This window comes from Sus scrofa, chromosome 1 (genome assembly GCF_054392235.1).
Source record: "Sus scrofa isolate SSC_HxYL_T2T_F1_AM1 chromosome 1, Sscrofa_HxYL_maternal_Yorkshire_Landrace_v2.0, whole genome shotgun sequence".
Lineage (NCBI taxonomy): Eukaryota > Metazoa > Chordata > Mammalia > Artiodactyla > Suidae > Sus > Sus scrofa.
This window is the reverse complement of record NC_139383.1, coordinates 168,809,206-168,830,631: the sequence shown is the minus strand read 5'-3', so window position 1 is coordinate 168,830,631 and position 21,426 is coordinate 168,809,206. Positions and strand designations below refer to the sequence as shown.

The following is a 21,426-nucleotide window of genomic DNA, read 5'->3' as shown; positions in this document are numbered from 1 at the left end:
ATCATTTAATGTTAGACATTGATATTGCATGCTAGGTGTTGTGCTGTGTTTGGCTCAAAAGTTCAATAAAAATTAAAACTCTCATCGAGCTTAGAGTCTGATATTCAAGATATCCTTGTTTCATATTGTATGACAGGTCATAATTCCAAAAAATTTATAAATTGGAGACTCCCTGTGGCACAGTGGGTTAAGAATCCAACTGCAGTGGCTCGGGATGCTGTGGAGGCATGGGTTTGATCCCAGACCTGGCACAGTGGGTTAAGGGATCCAGTGATGCCATAGCTGTGGTGTAGGTCAGTTATACATATACACACACCCATTCTTTTTTAGATTCTTATCTGTATGAATGATCATAGAATATTCAGCAGAATTCTCTGTGCTACAGAGCTAGTCCCCATTGACCACTCCAAATTTCTTGTGACTCTTCAACTTTCTATTACCAACAAGTTCAAATCCAAATATGTTACTTATTCTTGTTTTTTATTACAAGGAAAAGTCACTAACCTCTTTGGAAAGGGCACAATTGACTCTTCTTGTGTCATGGTCCTGGTGAATGCCATTTATTTCAAAGGACAATGGCAAAATAAATTTCAGGAAAAAGAGACGGTTAAAACCCCCTTTCAGCTAAGTAAGGTAAGTATTTTATTTTCAGATGACAATAAATTTTGGAGAATGCCATAAACATTTAGGGACAATTTAGAAAGTTTGAGTGAAAATACTGGTCTAGGTTTTCATTGTGCTTGTATGAATTTTATTTTCATTGTTCCTTATGAAGTGACAGTAGCCTTTTTTACAGGGCACTTAACTGGGGCCATTGGACTCTGAGGGGCTCTGGAAGAAAAAAAGGCTATTATTTTCTTACTGTTTTCGTACTGTTCTCCTGTGTATGCACGCTTCCCAAATATGCTTTATCTAGCAACTGTTTTCTCTAGCAGCACAACAAAGTAATCTGTATTATTTTTCTCCCAGAAAGTCTCTAACTGGATGAAAAAAGGAGATGCTCCTATAATCTCATTTTTCCACATAAATCATTTTATCTGGAAAATTTGGCTTTGTTTTTAGAAAATATGTTGTCATCTTTACTACTATATATGTTATATTAACTAGTCAGGCACTAATAAAAACTTATTTTCAAACAAAAAAATCATATAACCTTTGCAATGAAAAGTTTTAAAGGGTGTATTTTGTAGCTTCTTTAGAATGTTACCATAGACATTCGTGTTATGCCAGAAAATCCATGTACATATATGGAATGTTACCATAGACATTCGTGTTATGCCAGAAAATCTATGTACATATATGTGCACACATGCACACACATATGTAACTGTACCATCTAGCTGCAATCTTGTTTTCTTAAACAGGGTAAAAGTGTAATTGTAGAAATGATGTGTCAAACTGGAAAGTTTAAATTGGCCACCATCAAGGAGCCACAGATGCAAGTTCTTGAGCTGCCCTATGTTAACCACGAACTAAGCATGATTATTCTGCTTCCAGTGGGCACGAATGATCTAGACCAGGTAAGGTTACAAGAACGCTAATGTGTGGTGAAAGCACAGATGCACGTGAACATGTGCACACACACATACACACGCACACACACACACACACACCACGAACATGTACCACATGATGGTGGCGCTGTCAGTCACTAATTCCATCACGCTCTAGGTTTAGCAGTATTGCCCAGGAGCTGTGAGAGGAAGTGGGGAGCACCCCATTCTTGCCTTCAGGATAATATATTTGGAGAAAACAATCTATTCTTACATTTAAAAAAAGGACACATGGAGGTAAAAGTGCCTGTTGTACCAATATACACACATATTGGTCTTTGAGTCTTTTGGAAATGGCTTTCTACAGTGATGCAATTATAACCCTGGTTGGTCTCTCAGTCCACAGAGAGAAGCTGTCTTCAGCTCCAGAGCAGTATTTCTTTTCTTTCTTTCTTTTTGTTTTCTTTTTAGGGCCGTACCTGCAGCATACAGAGGTTCCCAGCCGTATAGAGCTATAGCAGCCAGCCTACGCCACAGCCACAGCAACACCAGATCACCACACAGCTTACAGCTTACAGCAATGCCAGATCCTTAACCCACTGAGCAAGGTCAGGAATCAAACCTGCAACCTCATGGTTCCTAGTCAAATTCATTTCTGCTGCGCCACGATGGGAACTCCCCAGAGCGGTATTTATGAGCCAAATGTAACATACTTTTGCAGACGAACCACCATTTTTATTGTCCTGGTTTTGTGGGGGAATGAGCATCTCAGCCATGAAATGAAGGCATAGTGGTAGAAGAAGTTTGGGTCTAACCCCTCCCTGTGGCTGCAGCCAAAGCTGCCTAGCACAGAGCAGATGAGCCACTGATGGGGGTGACCCCACCTCCTCTGCAGCCTTGCTGGCACATCCAATGCTCTGCTACAATAACTGTTTCTTGGGACACCAGTAGAGCCCTGGGACCTTGCCGAGGCTGACATACACATGGATAGGATGGCCACAGTCGGGGAGTGTCTTTGTGAGGGGAAAGCAAAGTGGCACAGGTGGGTGAGGGGTAGGGAAGGCTTCTTGAAATACCTGGGCTGGGATGTCTGCATCCGGACCTTCTAGGAAGAGAAGCACAGCCCGGACCATGAGGACCAGTGTGGAGGTGTGGTGAGTGAAGGGGTGCTTGGGTCTCTGGAGACCTGTGGGCTGCATATTTGAATCTATATAGCGTTTTTGGAAATAGTTTAGAAGTGGTCTTTGGTAACTTATGATTCATGCATTTATTCATGATGGACCCTGCAGAAAGTCCTATGGAAGTAGAGAGGGTGCAAATTTGAAAGAGGAGATCAGGAAGCTTTTCTAGAAGAGTAATGTCAATGCAAGCCTCACTGGATGAGTAGAAGATGAAGTGGAACAAGGGTCATTCCCTGTTGTTCTAACCAGAGCAGAGAGCATGTGCAAATGCCTTAGAAATATGGGGCAGCGAGATGGCTTTGACATAAAGTGGTGGTAAGTGGGATTAGGTCAGAAAAGGACAAAAGGAAAAAGATGCTTAGGAAGTAAAACCACCTTTACTCAATGTCTGATTTTATACAGTGAGGACGGGGAGAAAGTGACAAAAAAGTTTCCAACTCCTGTAGTAGATTGATGGGGTTTGACACACTGGGTTGGAGCTATGGGGAGGGCTGGCCAGACAGTTTCAATGCCCAAAGGGACAGGTTTGAAGGGCTTCAGAAACTTAGGAAACTGGATGTAGGATGAGAGGTCAGAGTTGTGAGGCTGCTTGAGGAAATCTGAGCACAGAGGCTGAAGCTGAATCACTGGGCGGAGGCACAAAGGTCATCTAGGGTTCAGCTAATGACACAATGAAGGCGAGGACACAAGGGGCTTGGAGCAGTGGGACAGGGAGTCCTGGCATCACAGAAGCCGAATGGGAAAGCAGTTCATAGAGGAGAGGCGACTAAATGTTTCAGGTATGACAGCCAGGAAGAGACAGTTGAATTCATCTAGGAAGTGGGGACACAGTGACTTAAGAGACAAGAGAGGGAGTTTAAGAGATGCCCACATGCAGAGACAATTAAGGCCGAAGAGTGTAGGGTACACATTTGAGAAGTTTAATCGTGAAATACCAAGGAGAGGTAAACAATCGAAGAAAAAAGATGTGGCTGAATGTGAGAGTCTTTTTAAAATATTGTATATTAAATTATATATATAATTTGAGCACCATTTAAAGGTAGAAGAGAAACTGACGTTGAATCCTTCACACTGAGAATTATAAAACAAAGAGCATTTAATACAGAGGGTGGGTGTCTGTTTCTTAGGTAGAAAGGCAGCTGAACTCCAAGACATTTCAGGAGTGGACCAGCCCGTCGAACATGGTGGAAAGGGACGTGGAAGTGCATCTCCCTCGATTCAAACTGGAAATCAAGTATGAGCTAAATTCCCTGTTAAAATCCTTGGGGATGACAGACATCTTCAACTGGGTCAAAGCTGATCTTTCTGGAATGTCATCGGCCAAGGGCCTCTATGTATCAAAGGTCATACACAAGTCCTATGTGGATGTCAATGAGGAAGGCACGGAGGCAGCTGCAGCCACGGGGGACATCCTGGTGGTAAAAAGACTTCCCATCCGAGCTCAGTTTGTGGCAAACCACCCCTTCCTGTTCTTCATAAGGCACATTCACACCAACACCCTTCTTTTCTGTGGCAAGCTCACCTCACCCTGAGCAAATGGGGTTGAGCAAGACTTGGGGTCACAGAGGAGGTCAAACCTGTGACTAAAAGCAGTTCATAACTCTCCCACCTGTGTACCTCAGTTTGCTCCTCTGCAAAATGGGTCTTGGATCCCTCCCACCTTACTCCATGACTTGGTGAACCCTAAGCATGTGGTAACCAAGGAAGAAGGCATATCTACAAAAAGCCTCTCTGACTCTATTATCTTTGGGGCCTTATTTAGGTGCTGTCTGGGGGACATGATCAAGTCAAGGGGAAAAATCTGAAACAATTCGATTGTCTTGACTTGTTTATATCAGTGAGCTCTTGAATAAGTGACCACTTTACCTTCTGAAAACCAATTTAAGGGTTTCAACTTTGAATGGATTTTAAAAGCTGTTATTTTCCTTGAATGTGTAAATATAACTCTGTGAATTCTATATAGACTATAATAAATACATGAAATGCCTTCAGTTTATTGAGGATTTTTAATACTCTGCAGTAACTAAATGCTTATGAAAGGAGACTATGAGTAAGGAGAAGCCTAATGAAAAGAGCGTTTAGTAGAATCTTTGGCCAAACATTTTCAGGCTCTAAACTGAATCACAGTTTTTTCTTTCCCTCCCTCTTTTCTTCCCTCCCTCCTTCCATCTCCCTCTCTTTCTCAATAATGCAGTGAGTAAAATTCAAAATAGCAAAACCAGAAATTGATCAGAAAATTTTTATTTTTTAATTTTTTTATTTTGTTTTTCTATGGAAGCTCCTGGGCTAGGGGTCGAATTAGAGCCCCACTTGTGACTTACTCCACAGCTTACAGCAATGCCAGATCCTTAACCCACTGAGCAAGGCCAGGGATTAAACCTGCATCCTCATGGATACTAGTCTGGTTCTTAACCCATTGAGCCAAAAGGGAACTCCAGGAAATTTTTATTAAAAAACAAACAAAAATTTTTAAAGAAAGCCTCCTTACTTCTACTCAAGATAACATGAAATGATAATCAGATAATAGTGCCATAATATATTTACTGTCTTTTCCGTGCCCTTTTGGTGAACGCTTTCTTCCTGAATTCTCTCTGAGATCTGAACACAGAAGGGTTCCTCAAATCTCCTTTCTCCTTCCCCAGCTTAGAAGAGACAATCCTCCCCCACTAGTGGCAGCGGATGTTGGCTTTTCCTTCCCTCCCGGGACACTGAAGGATGGGGCTTATTTTACTCTTTAATAATAAAATATAAAGTGGAAGGCAAGCAATGATTTCAGGGGAATATAAGGCTGAAGATTATCCCCTTAAAAGAACATATGAAATTGCCTCCCGGTCTGGCAGCACGTGCTCTTCTAATGCTTGTTTACCAAGTGCATTTGTCATGTGGCATGAAGCCAAGAAGCCACCTTGGCTTACTTCACAGGGTAATCCAACAGGTTTTATTGTGGGATGAGAGACATGGAGCAGCAGTGATGCATGTAAAATAATAAGACTTGTTTCTTGGTATCTTCCTTTGACTTTAAACCTCCTGGAAAGATAATGAATGGGGTCTGTCTGCTGAATGCAGGGTCCTTCTACATGGCACCTGGCATGTGCTGTGCAAAAGTCAGAGGCATCCCAGAGACCAGACACCTTTCAAGTGACTGTGGTCAAGCTCAGGACACACACATGCCTTGGCCTCCATCCATCGAAGAGACTCAGAGTAAGTGTCCAGTCACAGCCTCCATTCCACCACCTCAATTCTCTTGAAGGATGGGAACTGAGCTGATGTAAGGCCTTCAATTTTTTTTTTTTTTGAGGCGGGGGTGGGGGGCGCACACCCATGGAACATGGAAATTCCCAGGCTAGGGATTGAATCAGAGCTACAGCTGCTAGCCTACTCCACCGCCACAGCAACATCAGATCTGAGCCATGTCTGCAACCTACACCATAGCTCATGGTAACACTGGATCCTTAACCCACTGAGTGAGGCCAGGAATCAAACCCTACTCATGGATAATAGTCAGGTTCATTACTGCTGAGCCACAGTGGAAACTCTAGAGGGTCCTTCAAAAGCACCCATGTGGATGCTGGGCAAAGATACTGGGCTTGAAGAGATGGTGACTAAACCAGCCTTTGAGAGCACAGGTGTTGGGAGACATGTTTCTATAATATTTTCTTAGCCTCTTAGCTTCTATTTTCTATGCTGAAAACTCCATCTTCTCCTGCTTTACTTTGTCCCTTATTGCTGCTTGAAGAACAGTGGCAGTGCTGGTAAATGACTTAAGCTTAAGAACAAAGACTTAAAGGTATAAGTTATTCATGTGGTCAGCTGAATGAGGACAAAATGTGTTGGTCTAGGCATGCTGGACATGTGCAGATTGGCATGCCCTTTGCACAGCATGGTATGTCCTGTTAAAATAAGAGGAAGAGGAACCTCATGGCCCCAAGTGGTTTATGAATGGTCGTTAGCAGAATATGCATTAGCAAAGAGAACCAAGGTGCAAACCTAGGCATGCTGGGTTGCCACAGATAGGCATGCTCTTTGTGGATGCACAGTGATGATTCTCTAGATGCTATGCATAGATAGCTGATGCCAAGCTTCCTCAAATGCTAATGATTGTTAAGTGCCTAAAGGTCAGAGTAAAAGCTTAACCATCTACCAGCTATGTGACTTTTAAAATAATAAAAGAAATTTTAAAATAATAATAATAAAAAAACTATATCCTACACCTATAGCCCCCTCCTCACTTGACATAATCCCAAAGAGCACAATGAAAGTAGTGTGGTTTCTTGAGGCGGAGCTCTTTGTCCCTGAGACCTTGAATCCCCCGGTTCCCACCTTTAATTAAGATAAATATCTCTGTGTCTTGTTTTATGTTAACTTTTTCCTTAAGTTTCACAGCACCCATTCTTCAGCCCTCACCTGCTGAGCTGGTCTTGGCAATAGGTGGGCAGGGAGCTGGGGTCCTGCTCCTGAGCCTTCATAACCTGGAGCCAGGAGATTTTAGGGCACCCAGTGCTGGGGAGGGACAATGTAGCTATTTATACTCTTTTAAAGAGCTAACGTCATATATTAATTATATCTCAGTTAAAAAAAAAAAAGGCAAAAGATCTGAAGAGACATTTCTCCAAAGAAGACACACAATGTGGCCATCAAGTACATGCAAAGATGCTCACCATATCTAATCATCAGGGAAATGCAAATCAAAACCATAATGTAATATCACCTCACACCTGTTGGCATGGCTATCGTCAAGAAGACAAGAGATAACAAATGCTGGTAAAGCTTTAAAGGAAAGGGAATCCTTTTACACTACTGGTAGGGATGTAAATAAATAGGTTCAGCCATTATTGACAAGAGTACAGAAGTTCCTCAAAAAGATTAAAAACAGAATTACCATAGGATCCGGCAATCCCACTTGTGGAAACATAGCCAAAGGAAATGAAATCAGTATCTTGAAGAGATATCTACACTCCTATGTTCACAGCAGCATTATTCACAATAGCCAAGGCAGGAAAACAACCTAAGTGTCCACCACTTTGAGCTGTGGAACTATTCTGTATGATATTACGCTGGAGGATACTTGCCCTTACACATTTGTCCAAACGCAAAGAGTGAGCCTGCTTGTAAACTATGGAATTTGTTAATAATTATTTAAGTAATTGCCGGTTTAATTAATTAATAAGTAATAATAACTGTAATAATATAGACTCATCAATTGTCATACAAATGTCAGCTCTTAATAGCCTGGGAAATCAGGGGAGGGATGAAAAGGGCATATGGGAAAACTGGACTCTGCTCAATTTTTCTGTAAACCTAAAAAAAACTGCATCCCCAAACTGCTGACTATTAATTAAAAACTGAAGGTTATTAGTTGAGAAAAAGAGGAAGTAGGGGAGAAAGTGGTAAGGAAAATAGCCTTTTTGGATTTTAAACACACACACACACACACACACACACACACACACACAAGACAAACGACAAAAAAAGGAGTTCCCGTCATGGCACGGTGGAAATGAATCCGACTAGGAACCATGAGATTGTGGGTTTGATCCCTGGCCTTGCGCAGTGGGTTAAGGATCCAGCATTGCCATGAGCTGTGGTATAGGTTGCAGATGCAGCTCAGAGCTGGTGTTGCTGTGGCTGTGGTGTAGGCAGGTGGCTACAGCGCCAATTGGACCCCTAGCCTGGGAACCTCCATATGCCTCGAGTGCGGCCCTTAACAAAAAAAGAGAGACAGAGGACAAAAACACAAAAAATTCTCCCCTTTTTTTCTCAGATCTTCTCTGATAATACTTTGTTTTCATTTCTGTTGTTTTTATTCCTTCTGATACTTAAAAGTTCTCTCAAGTTTATCAATGGTCTCTTTTTTAAGTTTTCTTAGGTTTTTATTTTTTTATTATAGTTTTGTCATTTTTTGCTGTACAGCAAAGTGACCCAGTATATAGACACATACACACACACATTCTTTTTCTCACATTATCCTCCATTATGTTCCATCACAAGTGACTGGATATAGTTCCCTGTACCATTCAGCAGGATCTCATTGCTTATCCACCGTAAATGCAACAGTTTGCATCTTCTAATGCCCAACTCCCAGTCCATCCCACTCTCTCCCCCTCTCCCTAGGCAATCACAAGTCTATTCTCAAGTCCACAAGTTTGTTTCTTTTCTGCAGAAAGTTTCATTTCTGCCATTTATTAGATTCCAAATATAAGTGATATCATATGGTATTTGTCTTTCTTTCTTTTCTTTTTTTTTTTTGTCTTTTTTTGACATTTCTTGGGCCGCTCCTGTGGCATATGGAGGTTCCCAGGCTAGGGGTCGAATCGGAGCTGTAGCCACCAGCCTACGCCAGAGCCACAGCAACGTGGGATCCGAGCCGCGTCTGCAACCTACACCACAGCTCACAGCAATGCCGGATCCTTAACCCACTGAGCAAGGGCAGGGACCGAACCTGCAACCTCTTGGTTCCTAGTCGGATTCGTTAACCACTGCGCTACGATGGGAACTCCGGTATTTGTCTTTCTCTGTCTGACTGACCTCACTTAGCATGAGAGTCTCTAGTTCCATCCATGTTGCTGCAAATGGCATTATTTTGTTTTTTTTTTTTATGGCTGAGTAGTATTCCATTGTGTATATGTACCACATCTTTTTAATCCATTCATCTGTTGTTGGACAGTTAGGTTGTTTCCATGTCTTGGCTATTGTGAGTAGTGCTGAAATGAACATACGGGTGCATATACCATTTTCAGTGACAGTTTTTTGTCTGGACATATGCCCAGGAGTGGGATTGCTGGGTCATATGGTAGTTCTATATTAAGTGTTCTGAGGTACCTCCACACTACTTTCCATAGTGGTTGTACCAATTTACAATCCCACCAACAGTGTAGGAGGACACATTTCCTCCACACCCTCTCCAGCATTTGTTATTTGCTGACTTGTTAATGATGGCCACTCTGACCAGTGTGGATACAGACAGCCAACAGGCACATGAAATAATGCTCAACATCACTAATTATTAGAGAAATGTAAATCAATGGTCTTTTCATCCCTCTTGTTGCAAGAGCACTGAGCCTCCAGAGCAGTGTATGAGACATGCCGACATCATGGTGACTCAGATAAAATTGCTGCTTTCCTTAACAGGGTTCACATCCACACCTTAGCACACAGGAAAGCAGGTACTCCCCATGAGAAGTAAAGAGCATTAAACCAGCTTCTGAGTCAGAGTGTCTCTGCAAGGTGTAGACGGTCAACTTTCACAGGGTATCTCTGCTCAGGGTGGCTCCTCCAGGTTAAACTGCTGCAAATTTAAAAGACAAAGTGAAAAAACAAAAACCAAAAAACCCACCATTTGTAGTAGCAGTACAGTGAGAGATTTTTGTATATACTGATGTCTAGTTTTTTCCTCTTCCAGATCTGTCACATTTTTTTTTTTTTTTTGGTCTTTTTGCCTTTTCTAGGGCTGCGCCAGAGGCATATGGAAGTTCCCAGGCTAGGGGTCCAATTGGAGCGTTAGCCACCGGCCTACACCAGAGCCACAGCAATGCAGGATCCGAGCCGTGTCTACAACCTATACCACAGCTCATGGCAACGCCAGACCCTTAACCTACTGAGCAAGCCCAGGGATCGAACCTGCAACCTCTTGGTTCCTAGTCGGATTCGTTAACCACTGAGCCACGATGGGAACTCCATGTTTTTTCTTAGAACATTTCAGGAACAGCATGGAATGACAGAAATAAAGACTTACTGGAGACCAGTCTTGGGGAAACCACTTGGGCCCTCAAGCAATTGAGGAATCTAGCTCCTCCCCCATGTGCTGTTCCTGGAGGTGTCTGGATGAATGGGTGACTTTGACCCTAGTGTGACTGGCTTATTTCTCCTGTCCTGCAATGATCTATAGTTGCCCACTTCACTTGCAGATGTGTTCTGGTTCCAATGATAAGTTATATGGTTTCCCTACCTTAATTCTATTGGATGTTCCTGAGGTCATCCTATCAATTGGTGATTAGTTCCCCAAGGCAGCCAAAAAAGGGCTTCTTCAAGGAGGCCCCAGTTCTCCCGACAATACTAACTCCCCTCCCATTACTTTATCAGCCTCTGAACTTTGCGTCTTCTTCTTCTTCTTCTTTTTTTTTTTTTTTTTTTTTTGGCCATGCTTGCAGCATGTGGAATTCCCCAGAACAGGGATCAAACCCCAGCCACAGCAGTGACAAAGCCATATTCTCAGGCTGCTGAGCCACCAGAAAACTCCTGACCTTTGCTCTACTGTCTCTGCAGTCGTTTGATTCTCTTTGTGAGATGCCGTCCATCTTCTTTCTTGGGAATTTTCTATAAGAAGCTTCTCCTTTCATATTTTTTCCATTGGGGCCACTTGTCTTTTCTCTGTGTCAATAGTGAAAGCAGAGCTCAATGAGACACCTAAGCCAGCCTCAACCAGATCCAAAAAGGCACAGCGAATGCTAGCTGACACCAAATTTGCTGCCCACAGTGAATGACTTTACAAAATACTCGTCATTTCATTACCTGTTGATAACATGATTCATTTCTTGAAGAACTATTTCTTGGGCATCTACTAGGTTCCAAGTACCATGTTAAGCCATAGATATAGTAAATAACAAAGAGACTCAGTCTTTGTCCTCATAAGCCTATACTTTAGCAGAGAACACAGACTTCAGCATAGTAACAACCATTGGGTGATGGGTGTTGTGAGAAGACAGTTCTGGGCAAGGACAAGCTATGAGGGTGGAGATGGGCGGGTCCTCTTAGTGGTGAGTCCTCGAGCCCACTTCAGGGAGTGAGGGCTCTCTTCTGAGGATACTGCCTTGATCTGATTTGCATTCTAGAAAGCTCACATGGGCTTCCAAGTAGCCATCTTTATGATTGGAAAGATACATCATGAGTCACATGAAATAAACCACAAAGGTGCGTTTTCCGTGTAAATAATCACCTTGGCAGGACTGGAATAATTTAGAGGTGGGGATAAAATGCCTGTTCATGGTTAATTTTGGCTGTATGTAGACAGCATCTCTGATAATTTAGGTGCGACAGCAAAAGGCACCATGAGGATGCTAATTGGGTGATGGAATTGTCCAGTAATGTGGACCTGAGTCGGAGTCATCAACAGCAGCAATGATATGACAGCACCAAGAATCCCCAGTCAGGTCCACAAATATCTTTGACCATCAATGTTGAAAAGACCCTTTATTAAGAAGTAATAAGGCCGCTGACTGACATTTACAGCAGTGGCATTGGGCAGGGTTTCCAGGTTCTATATACAATCCAAAGATTTATTTTTTTAAGTAGTGCTTTCTGTTAATTAAATCTTCATATGTCCTTGTCCAGCCTGTTTCCCAGATTACATGGGACTAACAGTCTCTTTCTGGATTTGATATCCCTGGCTAAAGTGGGTCTTTTAGGCTCTCCTGTACTTTCTTAGCTCCCCCAAATCCTTTCTGGGATTCCCCATTCTCTCCTTCCTCATGGTTGGCTCAGTGTGGAATCAACCAGCCTCTCTCTGGGGTCACAGAGAAGCCTGTGACTTCGGCATGAAGGTGCGCCCTCTGTTGGTGCCATGTAGGGTCAAGTCTCCCCGAGTTCCTAGAGTTGCTGCTCCTGAGGGATGCGCCCAAGGATTTGGCATGGGAATCACTTCAGTGCTTGCAGTGGAAGCTGGGAAGGCAAAACTCTCGCCTCCTGTCAGCTGTATACGAGCAGGGCTGACTTGGTCTACCGGTCTTGTTCAGAGATGATGCAGAGGCAAGATTTGAACTGTCCCATGAAGCCTTTTTTCCCTGGGACTCAGGATTGAGTGTGGGAAGAAGCTGACCCGAGCACACAGATAGGCTGCTTGAGCAGTTTGCCCTTTGTTTCCAAGCCTGAGCCACAGACAGAACTGATCACCAGTTCTTTCCAGGATGCTCCTTTGCTCCTCATACAAATAGGCTCCAGTGGACTCCCTTACTGCTTCTTCATGCATGCCTACAGCACCTGAATTCCTGCATGATCACAGGGGTGTGCCTGAGACCCCAGCCATGGTCCTAAGTTTCATCTATGGATGTCAGCCCCCAACCTCTTATTTAAACTGCAACCTTATTATGTACTCACAATCCTTTTTTTCACTCTTTCTGCATTCCCTGTTAGCACTTATCACTATCATTATATATTTTAATTATTTATTGTGTTCACTGACAATATCTCCCCCATAGTATGTAAGCTTCATGATGACAGGCTTTATTTCCCTAAAATTTTTTCTGTTATCCCGGCACCAACAATGCCTGGAACAGAATAGATGCTCAAGAAATATCAGTTGAATGAATGAATGAATAAATTAATGAATTTGTTCCATAAATACTTTGATGCTTTGAGTGCCTATTAGGTTCTAGAGTTGAAAAGTGAAGAGCATTGTTCTGAGTGAGATGTGTTGAATGGGGCAAATGCAATGAACTTGACCCATGGCAGAGCTCAGCTGATAATTCTAATAGGATTGTTCTATCATTAAGTTAAGACAGTCCAGACTGCAGTGTGGAAAAATGTTGTATTTCTACATACACAGTGTCTTCTGAAAAAGGAGATGAAAGAGCCTGTACACTCTCACATATGTCAGATGGTTTAAGATACACCTTGTGTTGAGCTGGGTTCCCAGAACATCTAAGTTACTGCTTAGAAGAGTGAAGTGAATGGCCACTGAAGTCAGCCGACCCACTACAATGATGTGTACAGGTGGAAGGGAATTCCAGGCTGTCTACTTGAGTGCAAGGTGTTGGTTGTATGGAGTTGAGCTGTTTAGCAGTTGCTGGTCTGGGAGAATTAAGAGGCTTCTGGTACCTCCAAGACAAAACTTCATAGTATTAAATAACAAACCAGTGGCAACCATTTAGGCACCTAAATTTTATTCAACTTTGATACTAAAGTTACAATCTCTTGGTCAATTGTGTATGTTGAGCTCCTCCTAGACAATAACAGGAGATGCACATAATCTGTACTCCTAAGAGGCCATGATGGCCGTGGCAAGGACAGTCAGTATTTGGTGAGGTGTCATTGATGCCTGCCAGGCATCGTTTTAAGGTATTTCTTAAGACCAGTTGATCCCCACAATCTATGCGATGCCAGGTTACTTTGTCATTTGGATCAAGACTTAGAGAATGTTGGTAGCTTGCTGAGGTTGTTCATTGTAGAGCCAACGTCTGTGCCCAGGCCATTTGCCTGCAGAGCCCTTGTTCCATTCTTTGCACTATTGCTCTAATGCAACTCGGAATATTTGTGGATGTTGGAGGAAGGGATAGATTGGCAATTTAGACACTGCTTGTCCAACAATTCCTCTTATTATTATTATTTTTCTATCTTTTCCAGGGCTGCACCGGCAGCATATGGAGATTCCCAGGCTAGGGGTCTAATCGGAGCTACAGCTGCTGGCCTACACCACAGCCATAGCAAAGCCAGATCCGAGCCACAGCTCATGGCAACAACTGGATCCTTAACCCACTGAGTGAGGCCAGGGATCAAACCCACAACTTCATGGTTCCTTGTCAGATTCAATAACTACTGAGCCACAACGGGAACTCCTAACGAATCCTCTTAAAATGCTATAATCCCTAAACATTTTGAGGGAATCAACAGAGAGGCTAGTACAGATATATTGCGGCAGTTCCCTGTCTCATCACTAGATGGAAGGCTTGGCTGCAGAAGGGAGCGAGGTTGTGGTAGCTGTAGGGTGTTTAATTTGTAAATCTTGAATCCTACTGGTAAAACAGTTTATGGGATATTTCAATCAGGCATAATGAATAAATTATTAAATTTCTACTCATTAAATTTCTTTCCATTTGTATTTAATAGCTCCACTTTCCCTCTTTATTTGCTTAATATACACAATATTTGCTAAAGAGTATAAATCAGACTGTGGAATTTGGCTGCTTCATTCATGACTGGGTCTAGAACAATATCTAACTTACAGCAGGGACTCAAAAACTGAGATTTTCTTTTTTTTATGTTCCAAGCATTTATTTTTTTAAAAAAAACCTTTTATTCTGGGAGTTCCTGTCGTGGTCAGTGGTTAACAAACCTAGCTAGTAACCATGAGGTTATGGGTTTGATCCCCGGCCTTGCTCAGTGAGTTAAGGATCTGGCATAGTGGCTTTGGTGTAGGCTGGCAGCTACAGTTCCGATTAGATCCCTAGGCTGGGAACCTCCATATGCCACCAGTGTGGCCCTAAAAAGACTAAATAAATAAATAAATAAATAAATAAATAAAATAAAATAAAAATCCTTCTATTCTGAATGAATTTTAGTCTTACAGAAAATTTGTATGGAACAAAGAGTTCCCTTATATCTCTCACTGCATTTCCCATAATCTTAACATCTACATAACCATAGTATAGACATCAAGAGTGAAAGATTTATCATTGGAATGGCTTTATTATCTAAACTGAAATCCTTACTGGAATTTCACATTTTTGGGTTTTTTTCACAAGTGTCCTCTTTCTCTTTTGGGATTGAACCCAAGGTTTCACACTGCATTTAAATGTTATTTCTTCTTAGTCTCCTTCAGTCCATAAAAGTTCCCTGATCTTGTATTTTGTGATCGTTACATTTTGAAGAGGACTAATCCATTATTTTATAGAATGTCCATTAGTTTGGATTTGTCTGATGTATTCTCCTTTGTGTGTGTGTGTGTGTGTGTGTGTGTCTTTTGTCCTTTTTAGGGCCACTCCTGCGGCATATGGAGGTTCTCAGGCTAGGGGTCTAATTGGAGCTATAGCTACTGGCCTATGCCATGGCCACAGCAATGCCAGATCCAAGCTGCATCTGTGACCTACACCACAGCTCATGGCAACAAGGGATCCCTAACCCACTGAGTGAGGCCAGGGATCGAACCCACAACCTCATGGTTCCTAGTTGGATTTGTTTCCCCTGGGCCACGATGGGAACTCCTGTCTAATGTATTCTCCTAATTGGAGTGAGATTATGCATTTTGGGCAAGAAAACCTAGAAGGATGATATGTCCTCAGTTCGGCTTGTCAGGGTGTTCATTGCTTTGACACGTCTTATTGTTGATCACTTGGATAATATGATGATTGTTAGGATTCTTCATAGTCAAGTTAATTTTTCATCCTTTTGCAGTGACTAAGTATCTTTGAGGATATTTTTTGAGACTGTGCAAGTCCTGCATCTTCTTAAGCTTTTGCCCATAAACCTTAGCTTTTTTTTTTTTTTTTTTTTTTTTTTTTTTGCTCTGTATTTACTGTTATCCATTTGGACAAATTGCTATGCTGCTGGCCTCATTTTTCATTGTTTTATGACCCACAGTTCTTCCATTGTAGTGGGTATGAGAGAAAGTAGAATGTGAATATACTGTACATCTGCTACCTGTTGACTGGTTTTGGATAAAGATTTTTTACTGAAGTGCAATTTTATTCCCCAATTGGATCTCTCTGAACCTCAGTTTGAATATTTCTGAAGTGAGAAGCTATCTGCTAAAACACATTGGAAGCAAACGTCAACAAAAATTAATGGAATAGGATCTACCCTTTTAAATTCATTGAGAACATAGACATTGTATTTATGAACATTTACCCAGTGGTATAAACATTAGAAATTATAAGTAACCATAATGAAAAAACTCATTAATAAGTCTTCCTTTAGCTCTTAACTCTGAAATAAATAAAACTATGACAGTATCCTTCCAGAATTTTCCTACATGTATATGCACATATATTTAAATTTCTTTTTAAAAAGGATCATATTGCATATACCATGTTAAACCTGATTTTGTACTTAATATATTTTGGATATATTTCTGTGTTAATAAGCATTTTCTACACAATAATTCTCAAAAGTAGTATAGCATTTATTTAGAGGATGCAACAAGATTTGTACAAATAATTTCTAATTTTTGTATAGTTTTCAGTTGGTTTGTTTTTTAAGTTTTAAATATTACAAATGATAGTTTGAGACAATGTTTGAGGATAACTTTCTCCCTTGGTTCTTTATATCTATCTTTTGGGTGTTAGATGTACCCACCTTCACGAGGTAAGAGTGCACTAAGTGGGACAAAGTCTTTGCTGAGATTTCTCGGTTTATTTTCTAGACTAACCGTGGTGACCACAGCCTTGAAAGTCAAGCTTTTGCTTGCACATACCCAAATTTGAAAGAAACTAGGGTCTTTGAATTTCCAAAGTTTAGAACTAAATACATAGGGTGCAAAGAATGAGAGAAGCAGAATATATGGTTAATTTGGTGAAAATATATACACATGCATATAGAATGGAAATAGCTGGATTACAGCCGTTCTACTCTTCTATTTGTATATACTCGACTCTCTTGATTATGGTAACTTTATAGTTTGGCATCTGCTAATATAAAGCTTCGACTTTTTTTTTTTAACTCAAGATTGTCTTATTGGCCCCCTTTACTTTTATATAAATTTTAGAATCAGCCTGTTGATTTAGAAAATAAAAAATTCTGAGTTTTGATTGAAATAACAAAAAATCAATGGCAAAATTTTGAGGAGTTGATTATTTACACTGGTTTTCCATTCCCTAAACATGATAAATCCTGCCATGTAAGTTTATTTCCTTTCTTTCAAATATATTCTTTAATGTTCTACGAGGAGGTCCTGCACACATTTTGATTTTTGGATCCTTGTTTAATGTCCTCAATATTCAAAATTTGCTAATTCAGCAATGCAAATGTCAGGGGAGAAGATAAGATCCAGAGTCATAAACTTGTTGCCGGAGGGAGAACTCATTTCTGTATAGTCACTTCTCTGTTTTGATTTATTTGTTTTGCTTCTGTCTTCCAGTAGTGATTGTTTTTCAAAGCCTTGAAGCAGGTACACGATGCTCTGTGGCCAGGCATCTAACCCATTTTGGCTAGCATAATAACCCTGTTTTTTGTTTTTTTGCTTTCTAGGGCTGCACCTGCAGTATACAGTATTTCCCAGGCTAGGAGTTGAATTGGAGCTGCAGCTGGCAGCCTACACCACAGCCACAGCAAAAACGCAGGATCTGAACTACATCCGTGAACTATACCACAGCTCCTTAACCCACTGAGTGAAGCCAGGGATTGAACCTGTGTTCTCTTGGATACTGGTTGGGTTTGCTACCACTGAGCCACAATGGGAACTCCTAGAATAACCCTGTTTTATTCACCAATTAATCACAGGGCCACCTTGGGAATTCATTCTTCCAAAACATTGCCAATGATATATTTCTTGGTTTAATCTCTAGTACCACTGGTTTTCAGGACCATTTTTTATCAGGTAATGACTCACTCTAAGGACCTGACTTGTTATCTGGGGAAATTCCCCTTTTGGGGGCTGAATTTCTAGGCTGCACTGTCACTCTGCCTCTGAATTCCATCTGTCTGTTGTAACAAAGGAGAGTCCTTATAAGCCATTCTAGGGTGGTCTTGATGCCTCTCATCTTCCTTCCACTTTTATCTGCTGCTTTCCTTTTTTTTTTTTTTTTTTTTTTGCCTTTTTGTCTTTTTAGGGCCGTGCTGGCCGCATAGGGAGATTCCCAGGCTAGGGGTCAAATCGGAGCTGTAGCCGCCAGCCTACACCACAGCCACAGCAATGCCAGATCTGAGCTGTATCTGTGACCTACACCACAGCTCATGGCAATGCTGGATCCTTAACCCACTAAGCAAAGCCTGGGATGGAACCTGAGTCTTCAGGGATGCTAGTCCAGTTTGTTAACTGCTGAGCTACAAGGGGAACTCCTATCCTCTACTTTTAGGTTAAGGTGGGGAGGGGAGGGTCTCCATCACTTATTCCCTTGAGATCACTATTCTCTGTGTTGGTGATTTGTATGTTTGGTTTTTGTTTTTTGTCTTTTTGCCAGTTTTTGGGCCGCTCCCACAACATATGGAGGTTCCCAGGCTAGGGGTCGAATCAGAGCTGTAGTCACTGGCCTATGCCAGAGCCACAACAATGAGGGATCTAAGCCAAGTCTGCACCCTACACAACTCAGGGCAACGCCAGATCCTTAACCCACTGATCGAGGCCAGGGATCGAACCCACAACCTCATGGTTCCTAGTCTGATTCGTTAACCACTGAGCCGTGACGGGAACTCCTGTGTTGGTGATTTGTAAGTGAACTCTGACAGTGTTTCCTTGACATTTCTTATACTTAAATAACTCTCTTCCTTATCATCAGTGATGCAGTTTTTCTCATTACAAGTTTATTATTTCATTATTTTTATATTTATTTATTTATCTTTTTGGCCATGCCTGAACATGTGGAAGTTTCTGGGCCAGGGATCAAATCCACACTACAACAGCACCGGAGCCACTGACAACACCAGATTCTTAACCCGCTGAGCCATGTGGGAAGTCCTCTTACTACATTTTTAAAATGTCATTTCTATTAAGGTTATATTGGGGATAAGATGAGGGGGTGAAAATTAAATTTGTGTTTTCAAGCCTCATCTGTTCCCACAGTTTTGAAACTGTCTTACTGGTCATTATATTAGAATATAATGAGCCATATCTTCAAAAATTTTTCCACCTACTTTTGGTGTTGAAATCCTTGAAGGAGGGACAAACTCTTTCCTTCAAAATTAGAGGGATGACCAGGAACAACTCTCTCTGAGAAAGTCATCCTGAGAAACAAATTTGGATTAAGAAATAATGACAGATATCACTATTTACTTTGTGATGAGAATTCCTTTTGTTAGTGGTGAGGAGATCATAACAGAAGGGAGACTGGGGGAGGGGCACCAGGCACTGGAATGAGAGGGGTGCATGTTTCATTATTTCTTAAGTCTAGCCGTGGCACTGAGTCTGATTTTTCCTATATCCATAGATAGGTGCATAGTAGGGAGACCAAGGGGGTGTTGTTTCTACCAAGGACTAGTGACCTTCAAAAAGCTTATAATATTATGTCATGCTACCATACCTACCCTTTCTAACCTGGCATTCGATCCACAGGCCAGGGCATCCAGTTAGATCAACTGTGTAATTTCCAACCAAGATAAATGGAAATAAAGAATAGATACAGTTCAGGAGTTCCTGTTGTGGTGCAGCGGAAATGAATCTTACTGGTATCCATGAGGATGCAGGTTCCATCCCTGGCTTTGATCAGTGGGTGGGGGATCCAGTGTTGCTATGAGCTATGGTGCAGGTCACAGATGCGGCTTGGATCCGGCATTGCTGTGACTATGGCATAGGCTGGCAGCTGTAGTTCCAATTTGACCCCTAGCCTGGGAACTTCCACATGCTGTGGGTGAGGCCCTAAAAAAAAAAAAAAAAAAAAAGAATAGATATAGTTCATAAATCAATGATATTGGTCAACTTTATGTAAACATGAGCAGGATATCATGTTATTTTATTACACAGAAAGCATCTCCCCATGTTCCACTGTCAGAAGGCCATGACTGTATTTAATAACAAAGAAAAAGTGATGATAATTTTGTGAAAGCCCTAGGATTTTTATTTTCCATACGGATGAGGATGCAATGCAAAAAATGGAAAGTTTTTTTTTTTCCCAAAAAAGATAAATTTTGGAAATGTCTATGTATTTTGAAGGAGGTTTATAATCATGGCCAACCCAAAACACTTCTTTGGGCACAATGAATAAGTTCATATGTATCAAGTGCTTACCAGGTTTCTTTATTGAATACAAAGGGGAAAAGATGGAAAAGATCTTATAGGAGTGACTATATAACATTCCATATAATAAGAGGAAAATTCAGTGAAATATATGATAAAAGTATATAGTCAAAGAAGAAAGACATCAATGTGGGCTCATGATAATATGGAAGATAATGGAAATGATGGAATTAAGGAACCATCATTGGATTGGAACTTGAATAATAATATATAGATAGATAGTCTATCATAGGTGTTCCCATACACCCTGGATTTCCAGATCTACCCCAGTCTATTATTATAATAATTACATTTATTAACTCTACATATGTTACCTATAATCCTTTCAACCAAAAATTTACTGGAATTATCCCCATTTTTTCCAAATGAGCAAATCAAGCTTAAAAGATTCTAAATAGCTTGCTGAATTTCACATGGGTCCAAGGAGAGGAGCTGGAATTTCCAACTACACCATGCCTCCTGTATTTTGCCACCAAAATGCACTTCCCTGAAGACACATCTTGATGTTTGTTTCATACTATGATCTCTGCTGTGTATGGGGATTGTCAGTATTTCTCCAGAGTTGCATGTTGCCCTTTGTTATTTGCAAAAACCTTATGTTGCAAGCTTACCATGAGACCTAGGACCTGAGTCACTTCATCTTTCAGGACACTGTTTGAACTCTTGATAATGGCTGCCCTAGAAGCGAATAAAGCCCAGGTCTTTGACCTCAGTCCTGGACAGAGGACAGGGTTGTCTAAAGCTGTTCCTGGTGCTCGGCCACTCTTGCTATGGCTCATCCTCATGTTTATCCCCTCCTGTGTTCTTTCCTGCTGGCTCTGATTTCCCACCCCTAAACTATAACCTGTCCCACATCCAGGTGTACACAGTTGAGAAGGGAACGTGAAAGGACAGTCTTTAGAATGTTTTGCTTCCGTGGCTTGTTGGGTTTACTTCCTTGTGATCAAGTAGCGGGGTGAAAAACAGACATCATGGCACTGCTGTTTTCTGCTGAGCAGAGAGATGCCACGTGCCTTCTTGAGCTGGACAGGGAAGGCCATTTGGAGTTCCTCCTGGTGTCCCTTCTGTGCTTTTCCTCCTAGCACAGTCTATGAGAGGGGAGGGAATTTTCATGCATTGCTGTCCTGCTGCTGCTGCTGCTACTGTTTGCTGCTGTTCT

General features: G+C 41.5%; 1 protein-coding gene across 3 annotated transcripts in view; it reads left to right on the top strand.

The window, feature by feature from the left end:
- The window catches only part of SERPINB11 (serpin family B member 11), a 40,031-nt gene extending 35,370 nt beyond the window's left edge, over positions 1 to 4,661 (top strand). For all 3 annotated transcript variants that reach the window (XM_085003483.1, XM_085003487.1, XM_021099530.2), the window contains 3 exons: positions 491 to 633; positions 1,365 to 1,520; positions 3,802 to 4,661. In XM_085003483.1, the coding sequence (XP_084859609.1) occupies positions 491 to 633; positions 1,365 to 1,520; positions 3,802 to 4,206 (704 nt within the window). In that variant the 3' untranslated portion in view covers positions 4,207 to 4,661. The remainder of the gene's footprint in view (positions 1 to 490; positions 634 to 1,364; positions 1,521 to 3,801) is intronic.
- The last annotated feature ends 16,765 nt before the right edge of the window (positions 4,662 to 21,426 follow it).